Here is a 17,118-nt window from a genome sequence, read left to right as displayed (position 1 = left end):
TACACACCAGAAGCCAAACTTTGCATTAGCCGAAGTTGCATAAGTACTTAAGTGACACTGCTTGCTCTTTAACAGGCAACATAGTTTCTCTGTTGTTTCAGTAAGCCGCAAGTTAATGCTGAATTAATGGCAATTTAATTATTGATGATACTGTGACTTCTAAAGCTGCCTATACACTAGAGAGTGCAAAAGCAGAATGGTACAGTCTGTTGTCTTGTACAGTCTGAAAGCACCAAACAGTAAACAACAGTTTAAAAGATCCAATAAACCACCTGTTCTAGAATCCTAACTAAAATACACAGTCTCTAATATGTAAGTCCCCTAAGGGATTAATTAATCATGCAGCTAATATTTAGTATGTTATCTAAGTTTATGAATGCATTGATAAATATGTGGCCTTTTTAATGTATTTTACAAATGTCACTGCAAATCTCATCCTTCAGATGAAGAGTCACCATGGAAAGGTATTTCCACTCGCGCTCTCTCACTCAACCTGAAAAACCGCTACATGCCAAGTTCTGACCAGCCCATGACTTCTACACCTGCGGGGGACTCTGAAAACTGCCCCCCATTCACTCACACAGTGGACTGTGCTGAGTCGTACCTCAACCTGCTCAAACTGGGCAGACCCAAAACTGCCACAGCCAATGGCAAGACAGTAGACACCGGAAGTGAACAGAGATTGGACGGAATGAGGAGTGACATCACTAGGCTCAATTCAGATGCATTGGACAAACGGTACGCCTTGTACATGCAAACATCACCCACTTAATTTATCATATGCCAAGGTTCTTATTTATGAGCACCCCCCCCCCCCCAATGTGTTTGAGAATTCAACAGTCACTATAGCAACATGCTTACAACAAAAATATTCACAAGCATGAGGGTACTTCAACCTGAGAACCAGAAGGGAAAAAAACTTACCTAAACACAGCACAAGAAGAGAGAACGAGAGAGAGAGAAAGCAGGAAAACAGATGTTTTGGCAGAAAAAGGACCTCAAATCTGGTTCATATAAACAGAATAGTATGAGAAATAATAGTGAATGAAAAAGACAGGCATAGATTATGAGAATATTGTACTTTGTGTGTTTACGTTTGTTTTATGTAGCCTTTGGACTGTCTAATTTCTTTCCAAGGTTTAGTTGAGGCACACACTCTTTGTAAATGAACAGACTGTGTGTGTGTGTGTGTGTGTGTGTGTGTGTGTGTGTGAATGTTTACCACTTGCTGCCAAACTAATTCATAACCAATAGCAGCTCAGCTTTCTGAAACCTGAGTCCCTCCATCTGCACAAAATAAAAGCATGGGTTTGTGGAGCAGATCAGGTCAAAACACATGCAAGACAAAAAGAGACAAAGGCTGAGAAAAGAAGGAAATGAAGAACAGATTTTAAGCTTGTTTGCCTCAAGGTGACCACCGCTTACAGTGCTGTACATAACCATTTTCTAAGGATGTTTGCTGTATTTTGTTGATTTAGATACATTTGTTCGTTCATTCATTTATCCATCCATCCATCCATCCATCCATCCATCCATCCATCCATCCACCCATTCATTCATTCATTCATTCAGTTAATTTTGTTGTGGTAGATCCTGAGCCTAACTGGAACCATTTGCTATAAAGCAGGAACACACATGGGGGCCAGAGTTTTAGAAAAGTATTTTTGGCACAGTTTTGCCAAATGTATCTACCATAAATGTGCACATTGAAGTAGGGCTGTATGATATGGATGAACATTCATACGCCTGATACATCAAAAACTATATAAATATGACTGTTTTTACACTTGATGTTTGAAGTAAGGTTTAAATAGAGCAGAATAAGTTTATAACGAATGGATTTTGAAAGTGTAGTTACTTTCCAAAACATTTTATTTAAGCATTGTAATGGAACATAAAAATTTTTATTTTATGTATCTGTCGTACTGTAAAATAATTTTTTTTATTTTACAATACGACAGATACACAAGCTAAACTGAAATAAATACAACAGTGGGATTACTATAATAATATTGTCTGCAATGTTTTAGCTTATCTATAATGCCCTATTTTATTTCTATGTAAAACAGTGAAAATTTTATTGAGAGCAGATACTTTTGATCTATCCAAGCAAAAAGCATCATTCATTCATTATCTGTAAGCGCTTATCCAGTTCAGGGTTGCGGTGGGTCCAGAGCCTACCTGGAATCATTGAGTGCAAGGCAGGAATACACCCTGGAGAGGGCGCCAGTCCTTCACAGGGCAACACACACAGACACTTTTGAGTCGCCAATCAACTTACCAACATGTGTTTTTCGGACACGCGGACATGTGGAAAACACACCAACTCCTCACACAGAGCGGGAATTGAACCCACAACCTCCAGGTCCCTGGAGCCGTGTGACTGCGACACTACCTGCTGCGCCACCATGCCACCCGCAAAAGGCATCAACTTCACCTATTTGGTCGATTCATTTATGTGTCTCTTCATTAGACAATTCAAAATTATTGGCGGGAAATGAATGAAGGCTGAACTTAATTATTTGCAACAAAGCCTTGACCTCATGTTATCAAACCACATATTTAAGGTATGAAAATTAGCTAAAAGACTATTGTCCATCAGTCAGTGCTTTTGTTGTGTGGGATGCCTTATCTTTTATATTGCAGACTGGCTGCTGCTTCTCAGCCTCATGCTGCTATTGCTTGTTTCATTCAGTATGCCGAGTTCTCTCTGTGTGCTCACTGGGGAAACAATTCTACAAGCCTCAGGTTTTCGGCTCAAAGTCTTTATTGATGTTCTGATCATGTAGGGTTCCACCCTGTCTTTTGTTGCAATCACTTTCATCAAAGCATATATTTGCTCTTACTGTGTTTTGTCTCAGTCAGATCTTCACTGTACGTTCAGCGCGTCTGTGACCTGTGATGCTATGGCTATATATATATATATATATATATATATATATATATATATATATATATATATATACACTGCATATTCTTAAGTCTTACTTGGAAGGTTTTCAATTACTGACTGTAGCCCATCTGTTGCTGTTTAAATGACCAGCCCCCTCAAAGCAAAACAACTTGAGCAAAAGTAGAGAAGCAGCAGCTGATAGAGAAATTAAGTACCAGTTCACTTACAGAACTGCCATGGAACCTTTTATCTATCAGCACAGGGACTGAAATTCTCTTTTATTTTGGATGCAGCCTTAGTCTATATTAAATTGTAAAGTGGAGTAACCAATCATAAAGCAGCACACCGAGGTTTTCAGCAACTCATAATGAAATTAACAAGTGTATATTAATGCTAAAATGTAACTAAGTAAGATACTGATTACTGCTTTTGAGTAGAAAGTAAAAGTGATTGTATTTACAGGAAAGTACCGATAATTGCAAATTATATGTACATGCTTGAGTAAGGGTGGCCACACAGCTCCACGGCTCCATGGTCCTGGGGTTCATGGTTTCAAGCCCTGCCCGGGGTCACTGTCTGTGATGAGTATGAGGTGTGTTCTCCCCGTGTCCATGTGGGTTCCCTCCAGGTGCTCCGGTTTCCTCCCACAATCCAAAAACATGTTGGTAATAGATTGGCTACTAAAAAACTGTTGTGAGTGTGAGGTGCCCTGTGATGGACTGGCACCCTCTCCAGGGTCTGTTAGCAGACAGTGCACCTATGAATATAGAATATTTAATTAAACTCTTTGTTTTTTTATGGCATTGTTCCTAACATCATTGCTTTTATAATGTTATTTTCTTCTCTTTTTACCATTATCATGCTTTTCAACTCCCTCTATGCTACTTCGTTCAGTATCCATCTCTCCATTCAGACAGCAGACATGTAGAGATGGATATTGCTTTGCGGAAATGCAAACAAAACTAATGAAAGTCTGAAAGAAACCAGTGGAGTGTCCACCCACTCTGTTTGACCATAATATAAATAGGTGTGTATGTGTGTATATGAGAGTATGAGACACAGAGAGAGAGAGAGAGAGAGAGAGAGAGAGAGAGAGAGAGAGAGAGAGAGAGAGAGAGAGAGAGAGTAGGAGACTCATGTAACAGCTAATGGAAATGTCTGACCTTTGTCATATCCCAAGGATTTATCACTATTAATATCTGTTACAAAGAAGGACCCTACACTGTCAGCTGCTGTTTTCACCTCAAACCCACCTTTCTCAAGTCAGACAAACACTTCCTAGGCTTGATACTTTCTTGTTGTTATTTCCTTCAGTGGTCACTAGCTGATGTGTGGTAGTGATTCGGAAAAGAGTGTGTTAGCTTAGGAGAGTTTTTTAAAATTAAAACAGTTTCTCTGTGATTGCTCCTCATTCCATGAGCGTAAGTCATATTTGATGTACTGATAACTGACCATACAAATGAATGCTGGTTATTTAACAGTGTACAGTGTGTGAGTAAAAGTAAATACTCTTGTTTAAGTACATGTTGCTCAAATCTGAGTCACTTTTTTCCCATTGGTTCCTGTTTTTTTTTAAAGGCCCATATACCTCTTTCTTATATATTATTTCTTCCAGAAATCCAGATCTCAAAGTCATAACCCATTTTTACATGACCACTTTTATGTCTTTTCCTCATTTGTGATTCAACAAGCTGTTTTTGTTCCCGTGCTCTCTCTCATCTCTCTATACCTACTCTAATCTGATTGGAAAGCGAATTGTCTTTTTTTTACATTCAGGCTGATAGGAACATGATGTTATAACAGTTCTACAAAAACTGCAGTAAACTAACATTACACAGTGTATACTTTGATTGCTGTGTAACCTATGAATCAACGAACCTATAAATCTAGAAGGCAGGAGAGAGTGTGTCCTTCTAGCAGTTAAAAGTGCAATATGAAAAATAAGCTGAAATTGTTGTAACGGTTTGGTAAGTAAACAACACTTTTGTCTGTTTTAAACACCCAGATGTTTCTCATAAACACTCAAAACATTATAAACACTGAGAGGGAGCTCTTATGTCTGCCGACTCTGGGCTGTTTATAACTTGATTTCTAAACACACACAGTCCTCTCTCTCTCTCTCTCTCACACACACACACACACACACACACACACACACACACACTCCTGCACACACTACTCTCAAAGCCAGACTTGCCAGTGACTCATACTTCACCAAGAACAACATGAAATGTCTCCCATGGCCCCCCCAACCAACACACACACACACAAATCCACAGTGTATCACATTTTACTGGATTCATATTTGTACGTCATTTCCAAACAAATCAAATATAATAACACAATTATTACCAGAACCAGGGAGGTTTAACTGTTTAATAAAGAGTTAGTTTAATATTTGTTCATATAAGATCAACAATAGTTCCTATTTGTATAGCCATTTTCATTGTTCAAGTTACAGAAAGTTAATACATACACAAGGACCCAAAAGGCAGCTGGTTTCTCTAAAGCCATGGTCATAGCATTTATGCTCATTGACTTTATTTTTGCTTAGAATATACCCAGCCCTGTCTATTAGAGTTTCTGAGACTCTCCTAATAGCATGTTACTACTAAGATGAGCGGGGGACAAGCAGAATATCTTTCACCAGATAGACATGATGTTGGTTAATGCATGTTTTTGAATGGCTGCTCACATATCCCCATTGGACAGCTCAGCACGCTTGATGAAAAACATTAATGGGCTAGATCTGCTAAATTAGCTCATTACCAATCACACTGGATGACACCATAAAGCTCAGACCAGTCTGTTAGATTAATATTTTAATGGGCCAAGTCTTGATTTTGGTTTGCTTGTTGATGTTTAATAATTGGCCACACATTTGGGGGTATTATGTTCTATAAAGGAACTGCATAGAGTGTAGAATCCATCAGCTGAGATATATGATATTTATCTGAGGTATGATTACTAAATGCCCTTTTCATTGTGAAGTGCCTGGGTTTGTTTTGTGTACATTTGTCTTTCTCTTTCTCAGTCGCCATCCGTCCATTTGTTCACTCTTGATGCATTGCCAAGATTATAATCCTTACCACACACATCCTTTCAACATTTTCCAGACTCAGAGTCCCCCTGCTTCATATATTCTTTCAGTCCCTTTGTCCCATCACTGTTTATTCTTTTCCCCCATCTTTTTTCCCCTCCTCTGTTTTGTTCTGAGATTTCAGCCCCCTGCTTTCCTTCCATTGTGAATTTTTCTCTTCTGCTTCGCTCCATTCCTCTCTCATCACTCTGTCCCGACACAGACTCTGCTGAATTAAGATGTGACAGACTTCAGCTCTGTGAGACCCTGCTTCTCAGCATGTGTGTGCCTTCCAGCCCACTCCCACATACTGCAGTTTCATGCTGCTGCTCTGTGTGTGCTTCAGCTCTCTCAGTATAAATCCTTGTGTTGTTCTTTGCTTTTCTTTTTTAATAGAAAAATTTGTAGAGCTGCACAATATGAAACAAATACAAGTGTTGAGATTCTTAATAATATTGTGGTGGTATAGCTATATTCTGTGATATATTTTTGGGTCTATTACAAACACATTGCAATATTAATGAGATAAAATGTTGGTAACGTTTTACTGTAGGTTCGTAAGGCTACATGACACCTGTGTAAGCCTTCATACTGGACCTGTTCTACTCATGGGCTCGATGCATATTCCTTCCTTATAGTGAACAGAAAACTATGGAATATTTAATTTACGTAAATTTATAACTTACCTAAATCTGGAAGGAAAATGCTGAGAATCTAAGGCCCTGTCCGCATGGGTCCATTTATTGTTAAAATCTGAGGTTTTTGTCTTGAGGTTTTGGCCTCCTGTCCACACAAAAAAGGCCTTTTAGGTCTCTGTTGGTTTTTGAAAAGCTCTTCAAGTTGGAGATTTTTGAAAACGCCGTTGTCAGTGTTCCTTAGTGAACAAAAGAAACTGAAATTATAGGAAACATAGACGTCACACAGCATGCCTGCCTCTGGCTGAAATTCAGATACATCCTCTCTCCCTATATAGTGAGGGACATGGAGGTTGTGGGTTCAAGTCCCTCTCCAGGTGACTGTTGTGTTCTCCCTGTGTCCATGTGGGTTTCCTCTGGGTGCTCCGCTTTCCTCCCACAGTCCAAAAACACACGTTGGTAGGTGGATTGGTGACTCAAAAATGTCCATAGGTGTGTGTGTGTGTGTTTCCTCGTGAAGGACTGGCGCCCCCTCCAGGGTGTATTCCCACCTTGCGCCCAATGATTCCAGATAGGCTCTGGACCCACCACGACCCTGAACTGGATAAGCGCTTACAGATAATGAATGAATGAATGTATTAGAAATATATAATGCAGTATTAAGATCTAGATTCATGATGCATAGATACAGTGCATAGTGCCCTACATAGGGTGCCCTACCTCTGTGTTTCTCTAATGCGTGGTGGTGTTTTGATGCCTCTCTTTAAAAGGTACTATTGGCCTGGACCTACTGGACTAGCAAGATAATACAGCCATTTTTATATTCTTCTGGAAGGGGATATTTTCAAAAATACACCCTCCACAGCATTTATTATTTTGTATGATCCCGTTTCAAAATATTCAATAAATACTTAATTTTTAACTCTGGATAGCAGTGAGCCACTAAATAGTTAAAGACATGTTTTCAAGTAGAGCATGTTTACTATAATTCCTCGTCTTTTATCTGTATTTCAGTGGCATGTAGCAGATTATGCTTGGTGCCCATAAAGATGTGCCACAGACATACAGAATGAGAGAGAGAGAGAGAGAGAGAGAGAGAGAGAGAGAGAGAGAGAGAATGAAAGAGAGAGAGAGAGAGAATGAAGGTGCAATGTATGTCTAAGTGTCATTGTTTAGCCTGTGTCAATATTGATTAATTATAATCCCTAGTTACTCACTTTCTCTGGTTACAACCACTTAAATTGATGAGGCGTGTGTGTGTGTCTGTCTGTCTTTGTGCTTCCTGCATATTGAAGTATTACTGCAAATCAAATAGCACCATAGTTAACTTTGTTGCATTGCACTGGGTTGCACATGGGTTGAAGAATGGATGGGAATAGTTTTGTGAATATACAGATATCTAAATGAACATAGGTCTTTTTTCTTTTATTGAGTTATTGAAGACATTTATGGTTAGCAGTGTGTTCTGTTGGTGAATTGTAAGTGTCTTAAACTACATATGCCTAAAGCTCAATCACTAGAATAACTACTCAAGTGCAGAAATAGAACACAAGGGGCAGTATCTTATTGGGAATTAAAATCTCAAGTGTGTTATTAGGTTTATACAATGGATCTGCAAATTAAGTAAAATATATTGAAGCAATTGTATCACATGATTTAACATTGGCATGTCCTTGATCCAGGAAAGAGTAGTATACTATAGTGTTATGTTTGATTTGTCAAAACTTTAGCAATATCAAATCCAAATGAGCATTTTTGGTGGGTGTCAGTTAACAGACATCCAGCTGCCTATGGAGCTTATTTAACATGTCCATTTTTTTGTTTTGATTTGTATTAAATTTACCCCTATTCAACTTCAACAAAGTAAAAGGTGACCAGACATTTCCAGTGAGACCAGGACAGTGGTAGGTGTGATTTGGTGACAGGCATAGTGACCAATAACGAGTTGAGATTTTCTATTTCATGCAAATTAATTACGACTCAGAAACATGACAAAAAGAAATGATTGGTCAGAAAAAAAGGCATCATAAGCTGATCTGAACATGCCCACAAGAGACAAACATGGGGCGTAATGAGTGAGGTGTCACCACTGGTGCAAATACTTAGGGTCAGCAATGAGTAATTTGCTTAGCAAACGCATATAGCATGTAGATAAAAAAAACAAAAACATGGGAACACTTCTCAACTAATCAGATTGTGCCACAGGAAGTAAATTTGCATGAATAAATATGAACCTTCATAGCAATTAAGGATGCTCTCAGTGGAATATTTGGATAGTGTTTGTAGAGTTCAGTTTGAGAGAGAGACACATGGGAGAGACTTAGTTCTTGTATTTGTTTCTCTTTGTTCAGGTGCACCTGTGAAGAGCCTCCCCTCCTGCTCATCCTCTTCCTCCTATAGCCCCTTTATTTTTCTTCTGCGTGTCTCGTCCTTTTGTTTTCTCCCTCTCATTTACTACCTTCGGGAATCTTCGAAACATCTCGCTCCCCTTCATCTCCATATTCTGCCACTCCTCTCTCTTCACTCTCTTCTGTCCTCTCCACTTTTCCAAACTCATGTGAGTATAATTAAGACAGTTGCTCTATTTCAATCACATTAGCATGCTAATGGAGCATGAATGGTCACAGAGTTTGTGTGTGGGTGTGTATGCGTGGGAGTGTATGACTAGGATAGGGTGTATGTAGGCAGTCAGATTGCAGCTGTTCTGATGTGACTGTATGACAAGGACAGCTTTATTTGCTGTGTGTATAGAAGAGCTGATGGGGAGATTTCGGCTTATCAAAGTGGCATTGCATTCAGTTAATGACCTGAGGAGTTTGTGTGTGTGTTGCTGTGTGCATGCTTTTCCCGCTGTGATAATATTGGAAAGCTTTTGATGCAGCGGTTTTATACGGCACACCCACACCCACACCGACCAAAATGAACACCCCAAGCTGAATCTGTCTCTCATTCTTTCTCTCTTTCTTCGTCTCTTCTCTCTGTGTCATAATTCATAGCTTGTTTCTCAACATCTACTCACAGCTTTAGAACTTGCATGAAAATCTGATGTTGTTTAAGGTCATATTTATGCACAAATATAGAAAATGTTCACAAAATCTCAAACACCTCTATCGAAGTTGAAATATGTCGGTGAGTAATTGATGGCATTCAGCCAGGAGAAATGTAGTGAGGTCAGGTGCTGATGTTGGTGGATCACAAAAGCTCTCCCACACATTCCAGAGGTATTGGATGGAGTTCCATGACTGCACAGAAAACAATTCCAACCCTCCACAGCCTACTGCTTGACAGCTTTAGGTCCCTCTAGCCAAGGCTTGACATTGAGCATTGTGGCCTTAGGACACCATTAGGAAAGAATAAAAAGAGAGGGGGAGTTAAAGAGAAAGAGGGAATAAGGCAGAATGAATGACAGAAGGAAGGCATTCATTTCATCTCCCTCTCTTTTTATTCTCTCTTTGTCTCTACACCTCTTACATTTATTCTCTCTTTCTAGCTGTATGTTTCTCCTTCTCTCTCTCTCTCTCTCTCTCTCTCTCTCTCTCTCTCTCTCTCTCTCTCTCTCTCTCTCTCTCTCTCTCTCGTCCCTACTTTCAGTCTCCCTCGGGGAGCTGTTAGAGTGGCTGCTGATGTGTATAATGCATCTCTACACACAAACGCAGCTCTTTAACCTCAGCCAGCCATATTCTACAATCCAATAGCCATACTTCATATAATACCCAGGTCATATAAGCTTTCCACTAAACCACTCAGCAGAGCACGCTTCATACCAAAGCACTTTTCAGTTCACCAGGCTGGGTGGTGTAATGTGTAGGGGATTTTACTGACCTCTTCATATGGGATAAAATATCTGTATACTTTTCCTCAAATTCCACCAGTGAATCCTGAGCGAATGGACCGAGCCCCTTCAGTATTACATGACAAATATTATGCTCGGCAACAATAACAACACAGTGTCATTTTATGACCAGGATATGTTCCCTCATTGGCATGTTTATTGCTTGGGGGTTTATACCCCTTTAGACCACCCTCAGCAGTGGTCAAGGTGATCTACATTTGATGTGTGGCTGATCCTCTGTGTCCTACTGCGTGTTATACATGTGTGTTGAGATTATACAAACTATAATGTTTATTCAGTCAATTTTACTACAGTCAACACAATATTATTTATTTTTCTAATTACTATTTTACAATTGTAGTTTAAAAAGGTTTTCATACCAGCCAGACATTTTAAAATCCTGGGCTTACACCTGGATGCAAGTTCTGGATTTCAACACCTCTGGTATACGATGAACTAAAGGAGCTTTAAATTAGGGGACATTGTATTCCAGATTTATTACTTTTGGATGTATCTGAGTAACAGACCGTACGGATATGTACAGGACTGTAGTCACAGATCTTGTCAGCAGTCATTTTAACTACTGAGGTAAAACAAGCCCAGGCTTTGAGGCTGCAGTGCACAAATAAAGTAAGGCTGAAATGTTTCTGCGATAATTGCATTACAGAGAGCCCATGAGGCTGATAATGTGCTGCAAACAGTTTATGAACTTGAACAGATACTTTGGTGAGAGAAGGGCCTGAAATAATTAATTATTTATAGCCGCTTTCTTTTATTGACATATTTCTGTGTATGTGGGGAGGGGGAAGCAGTGACAGAGATGAAGAGGCGAGGAGGAGAGAGAAAATGCTACGGAACAGAATTGCTGACTCGAGTCTTATGCTAATGAAGAGAGACAGAAGGAGAGAATGGATGGAAAAAGGATGGAGGGGGAGAAATAGAGAGAGAGAAAGAGAGAGAGAGAAAGATAGAGAGAGAGAGATAGAGAGAGAGAGAGAGAGACTTTGAGCCCATGAGCCGTAAACAGATAAACGACTCACAGTATCACTGCATCTGCTTGAGTATCTGCATGAGACTGTGGTATTTGTTTCAGGTCTGCTGTGATAGGATATTACATTTGTGTGTGTGTGTGCGTTTACTTGTTCGTCTCATGCTAAGTGCCTGCATTGCAGTCTATATCTGCATTTTAAGAAAGCAAATAAAACTTTAGCCCCACCCGCTCTCCTTTTCTCACTCTCACTTTCTCATATGCCTCTCTCATTCACCCACCAGGGGAACTGTGGGAAAGAGATAAGTGTACACCACACACACACACACACACACACACACACACACACACATACACAAAGCACTCACACATACATGCACACTACTGCGGCTGAGAACTAAAACAGCCTGAGAGTTGAAGCTAAAGAGCTTGTTTTCTTCAGCACTTGTGAGGCCCTAGACCACCCTAAGACAATGCTCCTCCATTTCCTCACTCGCTGTTTTTTCACCCACAGTGATTTTTCTGTTTTTCCCTACAGGTTTAAGCAAATCATCCCTAAGCTGGACCCACCTCCTGCACCTGTCAACCGAAAAAGACCCAACAGAACCTTCTCCCCAGGCTCAGAGACCAATGGCTCCTCCTCTTTTCCTAACATCACACCCTGTACAGTTTCCCCAGGAGACTTCTGCTCCCTCAGCAACGGGGGTTCACTCAGCGAGGATTCTGGCGTCCGCTCAGATAACAAATCCCTCACGTCCCCTCATCCTGTAGAGGACCTGTTTGAGGACCGTAGCTCTGCTCTCCTGTCCACCTCAAGCACCTGCAGCAGTTTACCAGAGGACCGCCCCTTCACGGGGACCTCGCCCCCTCTGCAAACACCCCACAGCTACGAGCACACGCTTCCGTTTTCGTCTCCGATTAATGAGACCTGTCTTCACATCAGCCTGAGCGAGGACGAGCTGCTAGAGGATGGCTTGTGTGACACAGCAACACCGCTTGGGAGTTAAAAGCTTTGGCCCATGAGACTTAAATAAAGCCCCTGGCTTTACTGCACTCTAACTGCGGAACATGAGTTGAGCTCTATGGGTCCAGGGGAGCGGCAAAAGAGAGAAAGCATCATTCTGAATAAGAAGGAATAACCACTACTTCTCTAAAGCACAGTTTGAGCTGGTTTAGGTTTTTACCAGAGGAGGGTATTTTGATGAAATATAATGAAAAACTAATGCTTTCTATTGTTTCTTTGGGAAGTTTAAGAGTTCAGACTGAAACAAAGAAGGCTAAATATGCATCAAGCGTTACACTTAATAACACAGGCAAGAATATGCCCAAACGCGTATGATGTAGAGCATAAAAACATCCAGTACTGCAGCTGGGATTTAAAGGGGACATATTCTACTCTTTTTCAAGAAGTAAATTCTGGTCTGGGGTCCTAATAAAACATGTTTTGATCAAAATACCACAAAACACCACTGTAGTCTTCTCCCTATATCTTAACAGCCCTGTTCAATTCGACCAGTTTCAGCTCCTGTTGTTGTAAATGAGAATGAGCCACAGCTCAGTTCAGCACGAGAGCCCAGGAGTGAGAGTTGAGGAGCAGAAGCTCTGTTATTTTAGCCATTTTCACTCAATAGTCTCTCAAATTCATTCTATTTTTTTTTACATATTTAATAAATCATTAATAGCTCATTGTGTGTGTTTTGTTCTGTTTAATCTCATATTTGTACGCTCACATAAAGACAGGTCCAGCGCTATGACGAGTAGGCAGGACAACTCCTAAAGTCTCAGCCTATTACATAAGAAGTCGTACAAATTCAGAAGGGTTTAATGTTTTATTATCCATGCAAAATTGAGTGGGTGTTCTTTTTTTCACAATTTGTCAATTGGTAAACTCCAGATCCCCAAATTAATGTGCACATTTAATGCACAATTTTTTAAATAATATGTCCCCTTTAAGTTGTGTTTATTACCTCATCTACTTACCTACATACAGCTCACACTCTGTTATTATGGGGCTACATTTGTCAAGTTCGAGTTACTGTGAAAAACTGCAGTCCTTGCAAGCTAAGATATAAAAACTATGAATGTCTCAGCTCTACTGTTAGGTTTGATTTTACATATAATTATTGGATAATTCCAACATGCCTGCTATTACTGAGACAGCTCCAGGTTTGGCAAATTACAGGTCCTTCACTGCCAGACTGGATGAAGATCGCGCTTTTTGGCTGTAATTGCGTAAATTACTGTACCTCCTCAGGTAAAACAAACCCAGTTCGAACAGGGCAAAAGACTTGCAAAGAGGAGCAATTTATAATCACTGTGTAATGGTCCTACTGCTGCGGAATGGCAAAATCAATACGGCGTTGTCATTTCTTCCCTGCCTTTATTAATGACTGTAATCTGGAGGCTTCTGTGCTGTAAGACAGAAGCACCTATTGCCTGCAATATCCTTAAAATTTTTTCATGTGCAAACTCAATGGAGAAAGAATTAATGACACTGTGGACTATATTGGGCTGAATAGATAGAAATATATTTTTAGAAGGAAAATGAGTTGTTATTTTTAGACTGTAATAGGTACAAATGCATAGATTGCACTGCCGGACACGTAGGTGAGGAAAGATTAGAGATCTATTAGAAAACAGACATTTATTAGCTGCTACTTTATTGTTTGGAATAGTTCACTGATTCACTGTGAGGTGTTTTTATACGTTGCAAGTTCAATGTTTATCCAATTAGGAGCATAACTGTAATGAAGATGTTTTTGTTTTAAAGGTTAAGAAAGAAGAAAGGAAAGGTATAGTTCCCAGAACAGATAGAAAAGAACATACAGCTGGTGAGGGAAGACAGTCCCGGGATGGAGTGAGTATAGTGAAAGCTTATCAAAAATTCATGCAGAAATATGCAGGAGGATTGAAGGTGGGGATTAATCAACAATTCATAAGCAGTGCAAATTGGCACCCGTTTGGTTTGGCTCAAAGAAAGAATGCATGAGGACTCCTATGAAGCAGCCTGAATGAAAGGCTAATTGGGATTTCAAAGAAACATGGTGCTGATGAGTGAATTTGGTAACACCTTTACATTGTCATTATTAGAGGGAACGAAAGGTAGAATCATTAACGCTTCTTCCAGACTGGGGGCTGAGAGAGAGGGAGAGAATCAGGTGGAGTGGGGGGAGGTGTTGACTAGACTAAGACTTGGTTCATATTAACTTTTACAAGCTGCAGGTTTCTTTACCCATCAGTTCTAACCGCAGCTTCTCCATCTCTATTCAGTACACTGAACGATCACTGGATTAGGAACATTACACTAGTTGTCTATTTTATCAGCTCCACTGACCACACAGGAGCACTTTATAGTTCTACAATTACACACTGTAGTCTACCTGTTTCACTACAAACGTTCTTATCCACATTTCCCTCTGTTCGTCAATGGTCAGGACCAAGTGTGTGTTGTGCTGGTATGAATGGATCAGCCACAGCAGGGCTGCTAGAGTTTTTAAAGCCCTCTATGTCATGACTGGACTGAGAATTGTCCGCCAATCAAAAGTATCCAGTCGACAGCGACCTGTGCCCACTGATGAAAGACTATATGATGACACAAACAGATGAGCTATTCTCGTTGAGTTTACATCTACCATGTTGGATCAATGAGGAAGGCATGTCTAACGAGGTGGACAGTGAATGGGCACTGTGTTTAAAAACATAAGCAGCACTGCTGTGTTTGATCCACTCATCCCAGTGCAACACACTCTAACACACCAGCACCACATCAGTTTCACTGCAGCACTGAGAATGATCCATCATCCAAATCATACCTGCTTTGTGTTGGTCCTGTGAGTCCTGAGCATTGAAGAACAAGGTGAAATTGGGCTTTTAAAGTATTATGCACATAAATATATGGTCTACAGTTTGTAATTGTAGAACTACAATGTGCTCCTGTATGGTACAATGGACAATGAGTGTAGATACAAGGTAGGTGTTCCTAATCCAGTGATGGTTAAGTGTATATCCGCTCACAATAAAAATACAGTCCATTTGACCTGAAATCCCAAGCCAAGCTGCCAAACTCTTCACTGACACCAGTCCAACTGCTTCTAGAGTTTCTGTGCAAGCAGTTCAGACTAACAACAGGCAGTCTAACATAGTGAGAGCCATTGTCAAGTTAATAATATTGATTACATATATATGTAATATTGATTGAAGCTTACATCATGGTGTTCTTTCAAAACACAAAAAATAACTGGAGAGGTGTATTTGCTCTGCTGAAAAAGATTTTGGGGTTGTCTCTGTCTGATAAGAAGTGGCACATTGATATTTGATTGTGGTGCACTGTACTGCTGTTACTGTAGAAAACAAAACAAACAAAAGAACCCAGGCTCGTGACCTAAAACTGTGAATAAAGCATAAAAAAAGGTTGTTTACTAGCAATAAGGCACACAGCAAGGGAATGGTTAGCTCTGTGTACAGTGGAGACAGGAGGAACAATGAAGTGGTATTGAGAGAAAGAAGACAAGGGTACAGTGGATGGAGGAATTGGAAAGAAAAGGGGGTTATGGGATTAATGGTGGAGCATGGAGTGAGCAGGTGCTTAAGGCTGATACCAGCCTTACCAGCCTGTCACCCTGGGATAGAAAGAGGTGGGAAGAAAGAAGATGGAGGAAGAGAAGGAGAGAGGTCTGAAGGAAACATGGAGCGATGATGTAAAGCCACTTTGTGATGGGTTCTGTTGTGAAAAGCACTATACAGACACGAATGAAATGAACTGATGACTCAAGCAATAGATGCACCTTCTGGCAACAAACCTTAACAAAAGCCAACGTCTGCAGTAAATAGAAAAAAATGTCACTGAAAAGCATTTCCCTTTGCCCATATAAATCTAGCCAGAGACCTGAAGTAAACTTAAAGCTGGAAGAATAAATAACTAGTCAATTAGCAGCCTGTTATGTTTTATTTCCCAGCACCTAAACGTTTTTCTGCTTAATATTTTTTCTGCAGCGATACTGTAACTGTCTTTCGTGTTTGAACCTCCTCCCCCTGCTGCTTCCTTTTGAATTATGACCATGCTTCTGCTGTGTGTGACTGTGTGTGTGTGTGTGTGTATGTGTGTGATTCTGTCGCACTGTAGAACCCACACAGTCTTTATCTTGCACACTCAACTGGGCTCAAGAGTAAGACGGCTAATCCTTTCTTGTGCCTTGGGCATTTCGAAGTGCTTCAGATAAACTGCATGTGAATACTGAGTTCTACTGAGCAAATGCAAGCCAAGGTTAAACAAGGTAAATAGACGTGTTCATCTTGCTATGCTTCAATGGACAAACGTTCATTTTCCAGCAGCACCTTCGAGAGAGGGAAGTGTGATCACAGCAGCGAACGTATGACATTGTGTGTGTGTGTGTGTGTGTGTGTGTGTGTGTGTAGCAAGGTCAGTCCACTGAAGAAAATGAAGGGAATCCCGCCCAAGAATATTCCGCTTATGAAGGCAAAAAAGGCAAACCCCAATGGCCCACAGCAGAATAGAAAGAGAAAGAGAGATCCCCCCTTCCTCTTTGTCCAATCAGTACAGAGAATTGAGTTTCAGCTTTGCCCCATCTCTGAGCCCCATCCTCCCACTCAAGATTCTCTTCATATCGACATGCCAAAAGAATCCATCAATACACATTATCCTGCTCTGGTGAGGAGGGGAAGCAAAGGAGA

At 40.4% G+C, this 17,118-nt stretch overlaps 1 protein-coding gene across 1 annotated transcript in view; it reads left to right on the top strand.

Annotated features, from left to right (window-relative positions):
* Nucleotides 1-16,516, top strand: part of si:dkey-34e4.1 (carboxyl-terminal PDZ ligand of neuronal nitric oxide synthase protein) — a 55,032-nt gene extending 38,516 nt beyond the window's left edge. Inside the window, exons 10-11 of the mRNA XM_066661039.1 lie at nt 444-738; nt 11,966-16,516. Coding sequence (XP_066517136.1) covers nt 444-738; nt 11,966-12,434 — 764 coding nt within the window. The 3' untranslated portion in view covers nt 12,435-16,516. The remainder of the gene's footprint in view (nt 1-443; nt 739-11,965) is intronic.
* The last annotated feature ends 602 nt before the right edge of the window (nt 16,517-17,118 follow it).

This window comes from Hoplias malabaricus, chromosome 2 (assembly GCF_029633855.1).
Source record: "Hoplias malabaricus isolate fHopMal1 chromosome 2, fHopMal1.hap1, whole genome shotgun sequence".
Classification (NCBI taxonomy): Eukaryota; Metazoa; Chordata; class Actinopteri; order Characiformes; family Erythrinidae; genus Hoplias; species Hoplias malabaricus.
Note: the sequence above shows the minus strand (reverse complement) of the source record. Positions and strands in the feature narration are given on the sequence as shown.